Genomic DNA, 20,303 nt, shown 5'->3' with positions numbered 1-20,303 from the left:
AGAGAGTGGAAGAGCACGCTAACTCTGTGAACTCTGTGGCAGTATAACTGCAAGACTGCGGCCATCTACATCCACTTAAACAGTGAATCCGGGTATTGTACAATACCAGCTGGGACAAGATGTTCACCCGATCCTAGTGGCACTTATGGGGACTGAACAGCCTGTGAACGTCGTTGCCACTAGTTAGCCCAAGACTGTGTACAGAGACCATGTACACTGACCAGAGATTCAATGATAAAACACTGTATTAGTCTGGTGAAGAATCGGTAGAACGGAGAAAAATTCTCTCTGGTCCCAGGACTCAAACCCGGGTTTCCAGCTTTACGGGATAAAATGCCAGCACATAAAGCTGGAAACCTGGTTTCAAGTCCTGATGCCAGAGAGAATTTTTCTCTGTTCTACCTATTCTTCACCTTAAGGAAACATAGAATTACTGCACTGAAATTCCATATGTACTTCGGTACATCATAGTAATATGATAAAACGTAAATAATCAGTCAGTTTGTAATTGAATACTGCACCATGTTCCGTCAGACCCCGGCCACTTAATCACTCGTAATGAGTGCACCTCTGCACTTGTTGTTGGACATTGTGTCTACTGTCACACATACTGTGACACAATATACAGATGCCTCAAACTAGGAAGCTGCCTGGAGAGGGGAAGTAGTAGAGCTAACGGAGGGGGCCCACCTAGGCTCCGATCCCCAGGTATAGTCATATTATCTGAAAAGTTGACCTCTTGACAATGTATTCAAGATGTACCCTCCCTATGCAGCCTTCTCAACTGTTATTAGAACTGAGCTGTACCGTTCTAGTCCACAGTGCACAGCAATAGGCGGACAGTGGTAGGGGAGAAGTGCTCTATGCGCCTGCGTGAACAAGACAGCTTGCTAGTTTGAGCCATCTGTACGAGAGTAGGCCAAGAAAGGGGAACATAGTCTGTAGAATTTGAAAATGAAAGGGATTCAATCTGGTATTGGAACTTGAATCTGGTGTGGCTTAGTGAATAAAATGCCAGCACGTAAAACTGGAAACCTGGGTTCGAGTCCCGGTGGTGGAGAGAATTTTTCTCCGTTCTATTGATTCTACACTATATGGATACGCAGAATTACTGCACTGAAACTCCATATGTACTTCGGTACATCATAGTAATATACATATTAGCCTGTCGTCTTTAATCGGCAACATACTCTGTATTCTGTAAACCATTAATTAATTAATCAATCCACCCACCCACCCAATAAACGAAACAAATTCAAAACATTTCTTTTGCTACTTTCTCCCAGAACCATCTTTGTTGATAAACATAGTTCTACATCCATAAACTCTCCAGTTCATTTCACTATTGAGAGACACTGCTAATTTTTTGTTAGCTACAGTTTTATGATAACACCTTAAGCTTTATCTCCTTTCCTCAATAAAATGGTGATTCCGTTACAACAGTAAAGCTTATGACTTCGTAAACAGTTCAATACGCGGAGTTTCCTTCGATACTGCGACCTACATCTTACAAATAATTAGTTAATTTGAATAATAGAGATACAATGTGTTCATTATTCGACATTCATTGAATACAAACATGTAACTATACAATACTGTTACCAAAGCCTGCTATTCCAGAAATGCATATAGAGTGTTAGTTGGGAGACCGGAGGGAAAAAGACCTTTGGGAAGGCCGAGACGTAGATGGGAGGATAATATTAAAATTGATTTGAGGGAGGTGAGATATGATGATAGAGACTGGATTAATCTTGCACAGGATAGGGACCGATGGCGGGCTTATGTGAGGGCGGCAATGAACCTTCTGGTTCCTTAAAAGCCATTTGTAAGTAAATAAGTACAGTTTTATGATATTTTTATCTCTGGCTACTAGCAACAGGCATATATAATGAATACCCCTCATTTCTCATGAAAAACAAAAACTGAATAGACTACAGTGGACTATAGTGGATTTTATGTTGTCAGCAAACAGCTGGATACATTAAGAAGATTGATTGATGATATTTTTATTTATTTGTTTATTATTATTGTTTTGTTGTTGTAAATTATAGGTACGGTAATTTTGGTTAATTATTAGATCATTAAATTTCATGCGCTACTTACATACTCATACATAGTCTACTTTATAAAATGTTTGGAATCCCTAAGAAGGCGTTTTTGATTTTTATGGTTCTATTTATGATTTAATTTTACGATTTTTATGGTTCTTTTTATGATTCAATTTTACTTAAAGTTTTCGGGTTTTGTATTTGTACCCATTTTTATTAATAGAGAAAGTAAGATGGTTATATTAAAAAAAGTCTGTTAACAATATACTCTTAGACGACACATGCCCAGGAAACAATTAGTGTAGGTTATATGGACTATAGAAAGATCCTGCTTGACATGTAATATATAAATGTAATTTATTTAAGTATCAGGAGATATCAGGGTGCCTTTTCACTGTTGTTGCAGAGAATCAAAAGAGATTACGACGAGCTTATTGGCGGCCATATGCATAGGATGGGACGCTACAATGAAAATCCCAAATGCAGCTAGAAGAAAGTACCTGACCTGTAATCTATAAATGCTATTCATTAAGCCCGGGTGATATAAAATGTGTGGTATTATAAATTCAGGGCAGAGAATACTACCATAAAGGGTTGTTACAAGCTGATTTGCTCTATACCTAACAAAATACATGCACTGGTCAGGACTCTACGATTGAGATTAATGGTATAGACCATGTGTGCGAAAGAAGAGACTGCTAGGCATGTAATCAAGCCTAAGGAGATGCACTTGACTGAACTTCTTTCTGTCTACATAACTCGTGCTAAAAAAATGTTAGATACTATTCGGAAATTATGCTAATTCTGGGATTTTTGTCAACCTGAAGTAAAAAGTTTCTGCAGAACATAGCATACGATTCCTGGTCAATCTAGCCAAATCCTGAATGGTTGGGAATCCAAAGTTTGAAGTACCGGTAGACATTAGTGCTAGGTATGAAGCATGGTTTTATGATAAATTGGCTTTAATTTATACAAGTTTTGTTTCACGCTGTATAGATCTACTGCAGAACTTTCCATATGGATTTGCGAAAGATAATTCAATCTCTCTCTCACTTTGACTATCCCATGTGCATCGATCTTGTGAGATGACATATGAAAAGAAGCACTTTCCGGCTAAAAATGCTTTTTTTTTTGTCAAAGGGCATATATATCTTTATAACATATAGATTAGCGAAAACGCAAGCTTATGTCGAGATATAAAAGAACATTTAAGAAATTGAGTAAACTTTTGTTGACATTGTCTTATTAGGATGTGCATGGCATATCTGCATCATGGTTTCTAGACAGGCAAATAAAATTATTTTATATATTGAAATGAACCTTTTATACTAGCCTCTCAGTATGCATTATTATGACCGTTTCAGAATGTATATATTTCTTTTAATAAGTTGTAAGTTTTCTCTTCTTGCTTATTGCATTGAGCATATATTCGGATACTTTTTAAATATGCCACCAATTTATTCATCACGGCCATTTAAATGTTTTGACCGCTCACTTCCCTCTGAAACGAAGGCGTTGAATCACCGAATGTCAGACCTATCCATATGTAATTAATTTTATTAAATGTCTTATCACATGTTTTGTGATGTTTGTAATTTATTTAATGAATTTTAATAGTTACGAATTAATTTCATCTTCTTGGATGGATAGGTTCGGAATATAATTATTAGCATTAGTATCTAAAACATTACTTTAAAAGGAAATTATGGAATGTATAAGGTACCTAATTCTGATAGTCAAGAAGTAAATTTGAGGCATACCGGCGTGTGGTATTGATGCAACAATTTCATAGTCCTAATGGATCTAATCAAAGTTGAAACCGATCCTTACAACGAAGTTACATCAACAGCCTTTTCTGTGATGAATATGGAAAATACTCAAGTGGAAAGTGAACATTTAGTATGTACTATGGAGGATGAGCACAACCCTGAATTGGATGCAATGAACTGTGAGTCACAGTTTTTATTTCAAACTGTGAAATGTGAGAAAGACACAGTGTGTAGTAGTGTAAAGTGTGAGAACAACATTGTTTCAGCATTTGACGAAGAAAGACTTATACCCGATATGATGCAGAGGAAGGAATTTCCTATGAGAGATATTGTGAAATCTGAGGAACAGTCTGTAGGCCTAAATGACAATGTAATTTTCCCTGCATTTGAAACTGTTAAATGTGAGAAAAGCAATACATTTGATATGGAGAAGTGTGAATTTGAGGTGAGTTCGTTATTTAAGGACATTTTATTAACTCTTAAAATTCGAATTGATTTTATTCGAAACTAATAAATTATGCCATATTTAATCTTTTATTTCTGTCTGGTTTTTATAATATTCGGTACAGCCATCATTACTTTGTTGTAGGTATTACTAATTTAATTTTTTTACAACTAATTTGGCGAGATAAGGCCGAGAATTTGCCATAGATCACCTGACATTCATCTTATGATTGGGGAAATCTTCGGTAAAAACCTAACCAAGTAATCCACCCAAGTAGGAATTGAATCCACACCCGAACTCAACTCTGGATCAGCAGGAAAATGCGCTACTGCCTGAGCCACTCTGTTGGTTCATATTAATTCAACATCCTTAATTGATATTCTGTGATAGTCGATAAGTCCCAATTTCTTGTAATTAAAAAATTTGCCGTAATGATGGGCAGTATCATAAAAAATTCTATTGTTTTTTATATTCTGTTTATCATAGAAAATTCTATCGTTTACTTTTTTATATTCTGTTTGTCATTATCATGTGTGTGTCAATAAATTAAGCCTTTTTATCTTCTTTGTTTTAAGTTTCATCCATGGTCACCTTAACTTCCTGTCGACTGTTTTGGAGTGGTACATTATTGATACATTGGATCGCTGCTATTTATTGGCTATTTCTTTATCCTCATGTCATCTGCTAATAATGTCATTAGACATGTCCACCCTGTTCAGTCAATAGTCATTAAGGATTGATATCATATGAAACATTATTTGTACAATATATTCTTTAGCAGGAAGATGCCTGGGACAACACAGTACCGGTAGTGAAAGAAGAACTCAAAGAGGAAGTAACTACAGAGGAGCATGCAATTTTGCCTGATAGGTAAGAGATATTGGAGCTTAAAAATATTGAAGTATGGTTATGGTGATAGGATGAGCAGGCGTAAAAATCAGACACAAAGATTGCTTTAAAAATATTATAGAAAGTATTTCCACAGTCAAGCATATATTACAGTCAAGCATATATATATTTTTTCATTTAGTAGCCTATATAAACGCTAAAACCAGCAATAATGACGGGGGGGGGGATATCGTGCTAACCATAAGATACCTTTGTTCTGGTTTGATCGTTCAACTCTGCTAAGACATGAGGATGTGAGGCTAACAGCTGGCTAATCGGCTTTAGCCCTTCATGGACTGTTGCACCATAGATTAACTTATTATGTAAACACAACTAACAATAGTGAGTGTGAAAAAATTGTAATATTGTTATTTAAAAAACGAATTCTGATAAAAAGACGTCCAAATCTTCCCTCAGAACTTTTATAGTTCCTTCAGAAGAGTATAGTAAAATAACTGCTATCATGTTTGTAACAAAAGTGATTTAACTTCAATGATGTTCAGTCACTTTTTTTAATTCTGTCAACTTGTGTAATACATATTAACAACTGAGTAACTGAAATTTTACATTCAGATAAAAGAAAGTATTTTATTAATTTCTTATTTAAAACATAAATGGATTACAAGTGTGTATAACATTAAACCATTTGCTGATTAAGAGCATACATTTTTCTGTCCAGTGTTGCTTGTAGAATTTTAAATGGGAGCATGAATAATAAAATAAATTTTTCTTGTAACTACATACTTCTGCAAGAATCGATATTTTTTATCAAATCTTTTGTATAGTATTCCATCTTAAGAACACATAATGTTCAGTCTAAAAACGATGTTCTGTACAAAGACCTGGTTCACAGAGTTTGTAAAAGACATTTTCTATTTATTTTATTAAAATTATCAGATCTTCCAATAAAACAGCAATATTAATTAGTTTTCTAGCATTCATAGTAACCACGTGATGTGATGATAAAATCTGACGTGTTATATGTCAAAAAACATGCAAATCTAAGATGTGACTACATATCCAGTTATATATGAATCAAAAACTTAAATATCATGTTTGGTCTTTCATAATTCATAATCTAAACAAGATCATGTGTTCTTTTGAGCGAGAAATTACGTACGTGTTAATAGTATATTAAATGATTTATTGAAATAACCTTCACATACAAAAATGGAGAACACAGAAGTAAAGTCTGCACAGAGAATCTATTTGCTGTCCATTATTTTTGGTGAGGGAAGAGAAAAATCTTGTAACTAAATAATATTATTTAAAAACAAAATTCCTTTCAGAAATACAGTTCCAAAGGAAATAAAGAAAATATATGGAATAATAAACAATATCTTCTCATGGAGTCTTCAGATCTTCTTATACGTAGATATGTCACTACCGTACTTCAAAATATTTTGACCAGTTTTTCTTGTGGGATTGAATTGAAGACTTGTGCTGCGTCCTGCACCGACTTTGATAACATAAGGCTAGTGACAAAAGATTGATTTGTTAGAATGCTATACTTCACAAACAATACTGTTCACATATATAAAAAAAGTAAGGATTGACCAGTTCATCTTTCCGCAAAAAAAAAAGTCCAGGACAAATACATTATCAATTAATATATACATGTATATTTCAATTAAATTTTCAACGTTTTAATATATTGTCAGCCTCTTTACGCACTGATGGGAAAATATGTGCCCTGGACCACTATTGTGGGAAGATAGCGGCCTGGCCGATGTTTACTACATAATTCCCAAAAAAAAATATTACGCTTTTGTGTTCCAGCTTTGACCCTTTCTATGATACATCTTGTGGCAGCAGTGAAGGAAATGAGATTCATCTTATAAAGTGCAACGTATGCAGCCAGGAAGTCGGTAAAGGAGCTTTCGCGAAACATGAATGCTTATACACAGACGATAAATTCAGATGTGAAATCTGTTTCAAGACATTCCAACGGCGATGTCTGCTTGGCTTGCACATGCGCATTCATACGGGTGACAGGCCGTTCAAGTGCGATGTATGCTGTAAAACATTCAGATCAAAATGTGAAGTGACCCAACATTTACGAACGCACACAGGAGAAAAACCGTTCAAATGTGAAATGTGTCCTTTATCCTTCACACAACGAACAGATCTCAATAGACACATAAAGTGTCACACTGGAGAAAAACCATATGCATGCGATATTTGTGAGCAACGATTTCTTCGTAAAGATCGCCTCGCTATACACAGACGAATCCACACTGGAGAGATGCGTTTTAAATGTAGGATCTGTTCTAAAGTATATGGGCGAAAGGATAATCTAGATAGGCATGAGCGAAGTCATATCAACGAAAAGGAATTTACTTGCAGTATTTGTGGCAAAGGATTTACTCGGAAGGTTTCCTTGCTCGTGCATGAGAATACCAGCCATTCCGAAGAGCTCTGTTATTGCAATTTCTGTGGAGAAAGCTTCTCAAGACGTGACTACTCTCTGTATCATAAGCATAGTCTCAGAGGAGAGAATTTAATAAAATGCAATTCATGTGGGAAAGAAAATTCAGTTTGTAAACCAAGTGAAGCAGCTGATAAGTCCTTAGAGTGCAGCTCCTGTGGGGAGGAACTTCATCGTGGACAGTTTAGATGTAACATTTGTTACAAATCATTCGATCAGAAGGGGAAGCTGAGCAGACATGAACGAAGTCATGCGGGTTTAAAACCGTTCAAGTGCGACGTTTGTGGGATAAGAGTGACACGAAGAGACTCCCTCATCATTCACGAACGAATACACACAGGCGAGAAACCCTTCGCCTGTTCGACCTGTGGTGGGAACTTCTCACGGAAGGATCTCCTCACAAGGCATGAAAAGACACACATGAACAATGTATCAGTGTCATCGTAGCCTTTTTAGATTTTTCTCAGGTCTGTTAAAATGAGAATTCTAAAATATTTCTGGGTCATTCCATACAAAATTTTAAGAATATGCCAGCGATGTCATGAATTTTTTTTTGGGCTTTTAATATAGAGGAGAGTCGGGTAGTATCGGACAGCGGGTAATATCGGACTTCTTTCATCTACCACACGATGATAGTACCTAATTGACATGGTTACGTTTCTGTGATGTCGCATAGAGAAACGTAACCATGTCATTCAGGTACTACCATATGGTGGTAGATGAAAGAAACACACTGTCCGATATTACCCGATGTCCGATACTACCCTACTCTCCCCTAATAATGTTTTTATGAAAACAAATTAAACTGGCAACTATGATCGCCATATTATTAATATTTTAGTCATACGGATGACTGAAAAATGGGTGGCAGTTACATGTTATCCGTCATTTAAAATATTCTAGACACCCTCTATGAAGTGTCATCGAAACTAAACAGACGCCATTGTAAACCTGAATAACCATATTTTAATACCTTAAAGACTAATCCGAATAATATTAAGGCATGCTCATAAAAACACCTCATTGAAAAAAAAAGAAATAGGTTTATATTCGAATGCAACAAATTAAATTCCTGCGAATTTCATTCGTATTAAAGAAAATCTTATTCCTAATCCGTCTCCCAAGTTTTATGACTTAATCTCAAAAAACCTGTGAATAATTAAATTAATAAAATTATTAATTTTTGTTCTGACGGTTGAAAATCGCTTGTTATGTGTGACGGTCACAGCATTTGCGAGACTTCATAACGGTGAATAATCTCAAGCGTCCGTCTCCCTGACCTTGATCGTGCAACATTCTGTACGACGGGAGAGCCTACCTGCTGAGCTCCTTTGTTCCGGTGAGTTATTTTTATTAAAAACTGACATGATATTTAAGTCAACAATCTGAAATTTTCACAGTGGAATCAATATACCCTAAAGAATTAAACACATGTTCTTTTCGTCTGTAAAAGTGAATTGCATTTTGTGTTCTATATTTTTTAAAATTATTTTACGGTAGGTAACTGTTTAACAAATTATATATTTTTTCATTTTAATGGCATTTATAAACAAGGCTCTCCTTTTTCGAATTGCATTGAAATTATTTTTCCATCTTCCTTTACATAGTAAGAAAACTTCAATGAATGAAACTGTGTTCTTTGTTAAACCAATATTCTAAATTCTGATTGCTGCCAAACTATGGAAGATATAAATTTGCTAGAAATTCATATTTAGAACATACAAAATAACCTACTACAATATTTTTAAACATACTTTTTTGTTTGGAATGACCCTTCTGGTAATTATGCAGGATGCATCGACCAAGAAACAACATTCTAATGGAAGACGTGGAAAGTAGGGGATTAAAGTGGAGACATGTATGAGTGAAAGTAGGAACTACGAAAAATATGCCAAAAAAAACTTTTCTCTTCGTCCCTTCTCCTCTTACTATTCTTATTCTACTTTCTCTGTATCTTATTCCATATTTGCACTTAATTTACTGTACCTTTTTATTTACTTCTCTTTGACAGAGCTGGTATTAGATCACACGCCAGATGAGGGTTTGTATGAACTTACTAGTCCAAGGTCTTACTTACTATCCCGAAATCTGATTAAAAGAAATAATTATTTCAGATCTAACTAGTTTATGTTAATCAACATTCCGAAGACTGGTTGGAACCTCATGACACCAATAAGGCATCGTTCTTGAGGCAACTAAGCCAGGAGATATTGGGGTAGGGTGGTCAGTTCCTTTCCTCCCTCTTTTCCATACATCACTGACTAGTAACATGTTATACTAATCAGACTTCAGATGTATGCAACAATTGTTCTTCCTCTGACACATATCGTCAAGTGAGATGTACTACCTGATAATAGATGTACATATCAGCCAGAATCTCAACCAGAGATTTATTTGATTGATACACAGAGTAATGAAGGAACTTGAAGGGTATTTATGTGGTCCCTTAACAGGAAATTAATAATTACTTTGCAAGGAATGATGAAAGAGTAGAATTCGGGTACCCGGAATTCAATGAAAGATTGAGTGTAGTTCAGAAGCAGACCGATTTATGTGGTGACTGCAAAAATACATTTTTATGTGTGCTGGATTTAAGAGAAAGTACTTCATTATTTTATAAGTTATGGTAGTATTAAGAAATTTATGACAGGGAATACTGTAGGAGAAGATCTTATTAGGATATTATTGAGAGAAAGATGCATAACCATAACGAAAAAATTTCATTCACATTCAAACTACGTGCTCTGGATCTTCATTGCAGGAAGCAGTCGCGTAAGTACAGAACCTTGTGAAATACTCTATTGCTTCGTAAAATGCATTAATATGCAGTAATATATAAATGCTTATACTGGATGAGTCAGTGACTTTGTTACAAACTTTTAGGGATGATAGAGGAAACAATTGAAGAGTTGAATAATTTCGAGGGAAAAATTGTTCCGGGGTCAGGTATCGAACCCGGGAGCTTTGTTTTAACGTACCAACTGAGCTACCCGGGAACTCTACCAGACACCGATCTAATTTTTCCCTTTTAAATCCACAGACCTCAAAGTGGGCTGACAACTGTCAAGCAACCAATGTTGAGTGCACACTAACTCTGTGTGACTTAAATTGTGGTTTTCTGTTAACGAACAGTGATGTATATTATGCAAATCAAGCTTTCAGGTACAACTCTCTGTGAAGTTGATTTGAATAATTTCGAACCCCAATTGAAGTCACACAGAGTTAGTGTGCACTCAATGTTGGTTGCTTGACGGTTGTCAGCCCACTTTGAGGTCTGTGGATTTAGAGGGAAAAATTGGATCGGTGTCGGTAGAGTTCCCGGGTAGCTCAGTTGGTAGAGCATTGGTACGTTAAACCAAAGGTCCCGGGTTCGATACCCGGCCCCGGAACAATTTTTCCCTCGAAATTATTCAACTTTCATGTAGGAATCCATATCCGGAAACATTCCATTTGGCAGCTACAAGTCTTGATATGTGTAAACAGTGTAGCCAGCTAGAATCGAACTAAAGACTTTATTTCTGAAGTTTGGTTAGAGATTACTTGTTCTGCGAACGTTTGTGAATTCTTATAAACGTGGTATGGGCTAGTTGGCATCATAAATTATATTTTGACTGATAAACCTTGTAGCTTCTTTTATTTCATTTCCATTTGGCCTTCCATAAATGAAATGCATATCAGCAAGTTCTCTTAATGTGAATATTTCCGTGATAACAAGAAACTAAAGAAACCAAAATGATTGTACATAATGCTTAACCCAAATAAGCCTGACGTACAAGAAAGACAGCTACATATAAACTGGGATGGGGATTCAGTGTATTGGCCCAAGTGCGATGATAGCTGGCTATACTGATTACACATATCAAGGCTTGTAGCTGCCAAATGGAATGTTTCTGAACATAGATTCCTATATGAAAGTTGATTGTAATTGTCTTCACTGTTATCCCTAAAAGTTTGTAACAAAGTCACTGAATCACCCTCTATATGCGAGTGAGAAAGACTGGTCTAGGATCTGTGTGGGTTGAAAATTCAGGTAGCTGTAAGAAAGCAGCAGACATGGTCGATGCATTGATGCTTCATGCACAATTACCATATTTCTAAGTCAACTCAAAAATAAATTAAATTCAGTGTAAACCATGACTGATTTTTTAGTACAATTATTAATTATTTTTTTTTCTTGTTAGATATAAATAAATATTGTAAAGGTATCACTTTTGGTAGTATCATGGGTACCAATCTCGATGGATCTGTGGTTTGCAGGATCACACTCAGCTGAGGGCGATAAAATTTCACATGACTTACTATAGGAGGGAAGTAAAACTGTGCCATATATGTGTAGCATGTAAAAGAGCCCTGTCTCTGATAGAGGACTTCAGACAAACATTTTTCAACTTGTCTCGTCTCCCCATAGAATTCATGCAGAATAATCTCTGTAATTGAAAGCATAGCTAAATGTACGGTAATTTCGTAGAATCGACGGATGATTGTGACATTGATGACAAATGTTTTTGTAAACTATATGATGGCTGTATAGCTCAGTTGGTAGAGCAGCTGGCTACGGACTGGAAGGTCCAGGGTTCGATCCCAGGTGGTAACAGGATTTTTTCTCATTGCCAAACTTCAGAACGGCCCCGAGGTTCACTCAGCCTCCTATAAAATTGAGTATCGGGTCTTTCCCGGGGGTAAAAGGCGGTCAGAGCGTGGTGCCAACCACACCACCTCATTCTAGTGCCGAGGTCATGGAAAGCATGGGGCTCTACCTCCATGCCCCCCCAAGTGCCTTCATGGCATGTTACGGGGATACCTTTACCTTTTTTTTTATATAATGGCTGTATTGAATTATTGTAATATAGTCGCCATTTTGTTAAATTTTATGAAACAGCAAATGATATATACAAATTTACATTTTAGGGAGCTACATCCCACTCCCCAAAAAAATTCACTGTACCAACAAAATTTCCACACCATGTACAACAACATAATAAAATAACGATACATGACTGAAAAAGGAAAAAAAAAAAAAAAAACAAAAAAAAAAAACAAAAAAAAAAAAAAAACAAAAAAAAAAAAACAAAAGTCTAACATGTTACACAACACAAAAAGTTCAAAGTGTACATAAGAAATTAAATAAATATTAACAACAACAGAATTGAAACTCACAGTTATAATCATAAATTGTATTAATATTTAAATCAACTTCAGAACACGCGACTTCCAATATACAGTGAAACTATTCAGCTATACATATATCAAAACAACAGCTTATTCTGTAGAATAGAAAAATTAACAATCAACACAAGCTTTTTTCATAATAGCTGACCTCTTTCCATCAACACAAAAAAAAACCAAAGGTATAATTACGTTTTTGAGATCACTTGCTGGTCTTTGCCTTACATTTCCCTCCACAATCTATGTTAGCCTTCACACACTATGAATCATTCCTATAGAGCCTTCAGAAAATAAAACTCTCTGCACTAAAAATATGAACATCTGACTCAAATAATAGGTTGATCACACTCAGTAGAACGTCCTGCCACCATGTCCCACCTCAACTAGCTATCCAACTTTCAAATGTCAAAGTACTATAACTATATAACCTTGCCCATGACCGAATGGTTAGCCTCTCTTTCTTACATCATGGCGGACTGGATTCGATCCCCGTCTAGCTCATGAAGGAATTTGTGATGAACAAAGTGAACACGAGGTTTTTCTCGAGCTTCTCCCATTTCCTTTCATTATTACCATCATTCCACCATTACTTCACTGTTATCTTCACTCTGTGTGGTCCCGAGACAGGTGTCCAGAGCAAATAAAAAAAGTCTAAGTTGAACACACTGGTGTTTAAAAAAAATTGTGTGCACTCGATGTGGGTCTCTGACGTTTCGTCAGCCCACGCGAGTTGTGTGGATATAAAGGGAAAAGTTGAGACGGTGTCGGGTGGAGTTCCCGGGTAGCTCAGTTGGCAGAGCACTGGTACGTTGAACCAGAGGTCCTGGGATCGATACCCGGCCCCGGAACAATTTTTCCCTTGAAATCATTCAAATCTGCTTTACAGGGAGCTTTACCTGAAAGACTAGACTTGCAAGATTATCTTTATTAAAATGTCAAAATACTATAATGCCACAACTTTATCTATCTATCATAACATACGTCATGTACACAAATCAATAGAGGAAATAACCCAGGGGGGATAAATCATGGCTTTCATCGTTTCTATGAAATTACCACTGCTGTTGCTACTACAGTGTTACTACCACCACCACCACCTCCTCCTCTCCCTCCCCTTCCTCCTCCTCTTCCTCTTTTTTCCTCCTGTGGCAGAGGGTCCAATTTTGTTGTGATTGATCGGAATCTAGAATTAGGTCTCAAAGAAGAAAAGTAAGTGCAGAAGATGATGTCGTGAATTGGGTGAAAAATAGGACTGTACAGTTGTTTCATGATATTCTCTGTAGTGAAGAAAGATAGTCGAACGGTTACTGAATAGGATTCAAGTGAGAGGTCTCTCTCTCTTTCTCCTCCTTTCTAAAAATCGTATGAATAATGAACTGTGATACCGTAAGTCATATTCTTGTCAGTCCTACACTACAACTGTGTGTTCTAAAGCATCATTTCTTAAAGTCTCATTACTGAGTGAGCTGTGGTTTGGACTCAGATTTTCTCATGAAATTTCGGCCAGTGTATGGTACCGGTGCCCATCAGCATCGTGATGAATTTGGGAAGCTACCATGAGTAGCAAAATTCGGTTTTGCAAGCCAGCTATAACAGCTGAAGGGATCTTCGTGTTAATCACACGTTTTCCCCGTAATGGTTGGATGATCGTTCACCTCTATCTAAGGATATGATGTGAGACCAGCAGTTGGTTGGTAGACTTTGGTCCTTCATGGGCTGTCACACAACAGGTTTATTGTTTTGTTATATGCTTGTCATACCAAATGAAGTGATATAATGTTAGGTAGCCTTTTCAATTTCTCTCAGGTCAGTTGAAACAATAAAGAGGTCTTTCATCAACTTATGTAAAAAAAATCAATGTTCAAAGACTGCTTATTTTGAGTAACATTAGTATTACCCACCATACATTATTTTTTGATAGCTATAGATAGATAGATAGATAGGTAGGTAGGTAGGTAGATAGGTAGATAGGTAGATAGATAGATAGATAGATAGATAGATAGATAGATAGATAGGTAGGTAGGTAGGTAGGTAGGTAGGTAGGTAGGTAGATAGATAATTTATTCATATCATTTACATACCATATGTAATGTCATACCATTTAATCAGTTCGAAATAACTTAAGTGATCTGCTCTTCAGTATTACTTTCACTCGGGTCATCAGTATCCTCTTTTTCTGAGTGTTACATAAGAGACTTAAGTTGACTGTCAGAAGATTGGTGCCAAAAGTCTCATGAGCTGTCAGCCATGCAGGAACACCATTTTCGTGAAGTGCTGTGCAATGACAAGTCTTTCTCAACTTCAGAATTTAGTTAGTTTAGTGCTCTATTTAAGTTCAAGAATTTAAATTCTAGTTTCAAACTTCATAATGATCAACAGATAGTAGAAGAGGAAGAGATCATTGCTGCTGTTAGCAGATTTCGTACCATTACCCAGTGACTGATCACAGGTAAGAGCACTGGGTGGGATGTTTAGTGCTATTGTTTACAGGTGTATGCAACACTTTCCCCTTTACTCATCAGTCAGTAACTTAGAAGAGAACAAATTTGTTAAAATCTTCATTATTGTAAGTACAGAAGTTAGTGCGTCATTGGTAGACCTCGAATTTTAGGCTAATGGCTATTTTTTTCTACAGGGATAAGCTAAAATTAGTGAGGAAAGAGAATTCCAAGAAAAATCCGAACTAGACCTTGTCTGCCATAAGGGTCACTGTATTTTTTAATAAAAAACTCAGACCTTGACTGTGACTCGAACCCAGATCACTTGCATAACATAGCATAATTTTGAAAGTCTAAAGTTCTTTTATGCTCACTATCTGTTTTCACACATAAGACGTAATGTAAGGAGTTGTAGTTGTGTTGGACCAGTAGCATAGTGGTAAGATGGTGGACTAGAAATTTTGAGATTGATGGTTCGAGTACAGCTGTTGCCAACCTGTTTTTATTTTATTTTGAAATTACTTTTTATTCTTATTTTTTCTTTCAATTACAAGATTACACTAGAGGAGCGTAGTTCACAACTTTTTTTTGGAATTTCAACAGAGGACCATTTTTTTTTAAATTCCATTTCATTTATTGTATTCCATAGATCTTACACTAGCTTTTAAGCTTTAAGATATGGAGCAAGTCAAGAATTATACAATTTTTTTTTGGCGAGATGTGTTGTTGAAGATTCGCCATAGAGTACCTGACATTTGCCTTACAGTTGGGGAAACCTCTGGAAAAACCTAACCAATAATCTTTATTCTCCGTAATGTCTGTTTTCATTTAATATATTTAAAAAAAAAGTTATCTGCACAATTTTCACTTTTCTCTTCTTTGATTGAAAGAATTCTTGTTAGGGTAAGATTGTCTTTTGTTGATGGCTGTTGAAGTGTGTATATAGTCACAGGATATCATTTCTCCATGCCATAGTCAGTTCCTTGTATTTTTATTGTATAAGCGAAAGAAAAGTGAAAATCATAAATAAAATGAAGACATGATGAGAGGTAGACTCGAACTATAAACCTTAAAAAGTTCATATTTAATTTAAGTCCACCACCTTATCCACTACACTGAAGGACTGATCTTAAGGACACATTTTTGCTTCAGTCTTATAAGGGTTATGGTGATATTCAAATGCTAATAACTCGAAAATGAATGCCCATTCCACAGAATTTTAGGTTGGATATTGTTTTTCCATCTATCTAGATTGTCCTAATGAAAGTTCAGTGAAATCAATGTCTAGAACACTGTAGCTACCTGGATATGTAGTTGTTGAAGCAGCTCACATTACTAAAAATGAAAATCCTAATGTTATTCAACGTGAATACTAATTCAATTTATATATAGTCTTACTTACTTTTGGCTTTTAAGGAACCCAGAGGTTCATTGCCACCCTCACATAAGCCCGCCATCGGTCCCTATCCTGAGGAAGATTAATCTAGTCTCTACAATAATATCTCATCTCCCTCAGATCTTATATATAGCCTTTCCGATTACATACTAGAGAAAATTTAAATGTATGTATTTTCAGCGAAAGAAAAAAAAAGTTAGGCTACTGAGAAACAGGTTTTGTGATTATGCTTGATTTTGTGACATTTAGGCTACCTGAATTTGTGATTTACAAGTAGGCCTATATAATTTCAATTCATAAACCAAGCACATGATCCGATATTCAAGTGTTTGATTCTCATTTGTTGTGTAAATATTACAGAATCAACAATATGGTGAATAGTTCTGTTGTTGAAATTACAAAATGAAGCGGGAATACTTTACAGAGGTAGGCAATGTAAACAAATTACAGTATGTGTTATAGTTAGTTTGTATTATGTTATTTAAATAATTATGTTGGAAGAAAACACTATTTTCATGTTAATCTGAAATAAGCTTTTCTGAAAATAAATTTTAACAAACCAAAATTTATGCCCAATATGTAATTTATATTTTATTAATATTGATATCTACTTTATGTGTAGCATAAATGGAGTTAGCCTTTGGTATTAGTCTGTAATTACTTATGTCCTCCTTTCTCTAAGGTGATCTATCGTTCATATTAATAATATGTCGCAATTTGAGTACAACTATGACAGTATAGAGCTTCAATCAATACTTAATAACATAATAATATACAGACTAATAGTGAAGGTATTTCCAGAAAAGTATGTAGAGGTCTACTTTATTGTTAAAAAATATTGTTCCATTTTTTAAAATATAAATTAACGAATAATAGATACTGAAATTCATGCTTTGTGTAATTCGTTTTCTACAAAGGAGTTCTTTGCAATGATCACTAGCTCCTCGGAACAGATGCATCATAGGATCCACCAGTCCATTTGATAGTATTATCGCAATGTAATCGGTAATCAAATTATTCTATTAGGTTTGCCCACCCTCCTCATTGCTTGAATAATGTTACTATTGATATATATTTCCCTGGACCAACAAACTCATTATCCTTGAACCTTACTACTGTTATATATTTCCCTGAACGAACTAACTCATTATCCTTGAACCAAAACAAAGAATAATGCAAGCTGTTAAGTATTCATTTACAGCAAAATCTACTCTACCATTTAATAAGAGCAATATAATTGCTATGTCAATAGTTTCATTAATCGAATCGTTAGATAATTCCATTGACTTCTTTGTTGCTTTGGGGCTATATATGCACGAGGTGGGTCCTGTGTATAATGCATCTGTTCCCCTATCTCTTGCAAGATCATTCTGCAATAATGGCGAGCCATTTGCCAATGAATTGCAACGAAAAAGTAAAGTATATGGGACTGATTTACTTAGATATTCTGAATAATGATGGTCATCTGTATATGTATGTTTTTATATAATATACTTGTATTTTTGAAATATGTTCCTTGAAATCCAATGCTGTTCGTAGAATGAAATTGTAAGTATTTAAACCTCCAATTTTTTTCATTAATTATACAGGGTGGTTCACGAGGATTTACCGTCCCTTACAGAGCTTATTTGCGAAGACATTCTGAACTAAAAATGTCATATAAACATTTGCCCAAATCTCAATATTTTCAGAATTACACTAATTTGAAATTGTTTGTAAAATACCATTATTCTTAAGTTTTAAGGGTAAAAGAATATTACAGATAAAGAATGAACTATTCAGGAGTATCATTTCTTTAATTAGCTAGTATTCTGAAGCTAAAAATGTGTTGTGAATTTCATAGTTGCGTCGTACAGAATTTTTTGCATTTATCACAACAATTGTTACAAATCACGCCACTCTTGTAAATTCTTTAAGACTGTACAGTAGTATGCATAATTAAACTGTAATGAATGAAGTTCCTAAAGTCGTATGATTTGTAACAATTTTTGTGATACTTGCGTAAGAATGGTGACATATTTAGTTAAAAATTGAAAAATAAAATCTGTACAAAGCAAATAAGAACACATTTTTCAGCTTCAGAACACTAGCCAATTAAAGAAATGACACTTCTGAATAGTTCATTCTCTATTTGTAATATTTTTCTTTACCTGTAAAACTAAAGAAGAAGGTATTTTATTAACTATTAACAACTTCAAATTAATGTAACTTTGAAAATATTGTGATTAGGACAAATGTTTATATGAGATTTTTTGCTCAGAATGTCTTCGGAAATAAGCTCCGTAAGTGACGGTAAATCCTCGTGAATCATTCTGTATAATTATATATTTATATAATTACGAATATTGAGAGACCTTTGAAGCCATAAATCATAACTTGTAATGCAATTACCAAAATAATAACCAATTGTAATTATTTAATGACCAGTAACATGTAGGTATTTTTCGTAGTATATGTATAATTATGTTAATCCTACGTCAATATTGGACAGGAAATTGTATATAATATGTAGAGGGATTTTAACATCATCTGCTGATTTTTTACTCCAATAACTTACCGGTAATTGATATTTTTGTTGCCTATTAATGTACTGTAATTGAAATGAAGTTGTATTTCATAACTGGAGAAGGTTAAAGTGATAAGTTTGTGTTACAAATTAAAATTATTTTTGAGACCATATTTAATTTCCACAACGAATATACCAATTCAGTTCGTTCAGCCTTCCAATGTACTGCATTCCGTACATTGGAGGTCCTGCTGTAGCTTAGAATGGAATGTTAATAAAAATAATTCGCATAGGGACACATTTTCTCAAGTTCAGTTGTGACTGTAAAGACATACTTGATGAATTATTATTACCAGTACCTATATTTGAATGTAGGCTTTCACATTATTATTATTCACTGGACTAGAAAACATAAATCTTATAAAGTGAGTGCTTGACAGGTTTTACATCAATACCAACTCCTTTGGATCCAAGAAAATTGTTACAGTAACAAATGTTACAGTGGAATTGTTGAAATATCAATGTAAATCTTTTTGTGCACTTGATTAACCTAGCAATATATGCTTAATAAACAGAATAGGTTTCAACTATAGTAATATTTGTGACGAAATATCAATGTAAATCGTTTTGTACACTTGATTAACCTATTAATATACAGGGTGATTCAGACCACCTGTAACAGTCATTTATTTCGGAAACTAGTGCATTAAAATTATCGAGACAAAAATATTTATAACTAAAACACTTGTGAACTTTCACTTGAGCTTGATTTCATCAATCAGCCCTAACAGGAAGTAGGGTCAGTGGCGTATCACTTGAAAATTTCAAATGGGAGTCAATATTGATGGCATTGTCTTTTCGTATGTTTTCTCAAACAGCAGAAATAACTAAAATGCTTTCTCAATTAATATCACTCAATAAAAGAATTGTATTCCAATGGATACCATCCCATTGTGGAATCCTGGGAAACGAGATGCACTAGCAAAGAAGGGCAGCACTGCTACTTACAGACCTGTTACTAAATCCACATATTACTCTGTGAAAAGATTTATTAAATCTACATACTTAGACTTCAACAAACAAAATTTGATAGCACAATCTCAAGGGAAAAAAATGGAACTCTCTGCATCAAAATCCACAGTTAATTCCCGATTTACCACGAAAATCGACTGTAGCTGCATATAGATTGGCAACAGGCCATGATTGTTTGACTTAGAAA

At 35.0% G+C, this 20,303-nt stretch overlaps 2 protein-coding genes across 3 annotated transcripts in view; both read left to right on the top strand.

The window, feature by feature from the left end:
* The first annotated feature begins 2,496 nt into the window (after positions 1–2,496).
* On the top strand, positions 2,497–14,680 carry LOC138701019 (zinc finger protein ZFP2-like). Of its 2 annotated transcripts, none has more exons than XM_069827515.1 (3): positions 2,497–4,262; positions 5,044–5,132; positions 6,930–14,680. In XM_069827515.1, exons 1-3 carry the CDS (start codon positions 3,846–3,848, stop codon positions 8,023–8,025), a joined length of 1,602 nt encoding a protein of 533 aa, XP_069683616.1. In that variant the 5' UTR covers positions 2,497–3,845; the 3' UTR covers positions 8,026–14,680. The 2 variants fall into 2 exon arrangements, with proteins under 2 accessions (XP_069683616.1, XP_069683615.1); XM_069827514.1 differs by having other exon boundaries at positions 5,041–5,132.
* Positions 14,681–14,794: 114 nt separating this feature from the next.
* Positions 14,795–20,303, top strand: part of LOC138701016 (ATP-dependent translocase ABCB1-like) — a 60,402-nt gene continuing 54,893 nt past the window's right edge. Inside the window, exon 1 of the mRNA XM_069827512.1 lies at positions 14,795–17,004. Within this exon, the coding sequence (XP_069683613.1) occupies positions 16,981–17,004 (24 nt within the window). The 5' untranslated portion in view covers positions 14,795–16,980. The remainder of the gene's footprint in view (positions 17,005–20,303) is intronic.

The sequence above is a fragment of the Periplaneta americana genome, chromosome 6 (assembly GCF_040183065.1).
Source record: "Periplaneta americana isolate PAMFEO1 chromosome 6, P.americana_PAMFEO1_priV1, whole genome shotgun sequence".
Classification (NCBI taxonomy): Eukaryota; Metazoa; Arthropoda; class Insecta; order Blattodea; family Blattidae; genus Periplaneta; species Periplaneta americana.
The sequence above is the reverse complement of the archived record's forward strand: the minus strand, read 5'-3'. Positions and strand labels throughout refer to the sequence as shown.

Bases quoted from the DNA above. Each gene is read 5' to 3' on its own strand.
- LOC138701019 (XM_069827514.1), top strand. From the start codon at position 3,846: ATGGATCTAATCAAAGTTGAAACCGATCCTTACAACGAAGTTACATCA. The intron at 4,263-5,040 runs GTGAGTTCGTTA...TATATTCTTTAG, and splicing joins TGGAGAAGTGTGAATTTGAG to CAGGAAGATGCCTGGGACAA. The intron at 5,133-6,929 runs GTAAGAGATATT...TTTGTGTTCCAG, and splicing joins CATGCAATTTTGCCTGATAG to CTTTGACCCTTTCTATGATA.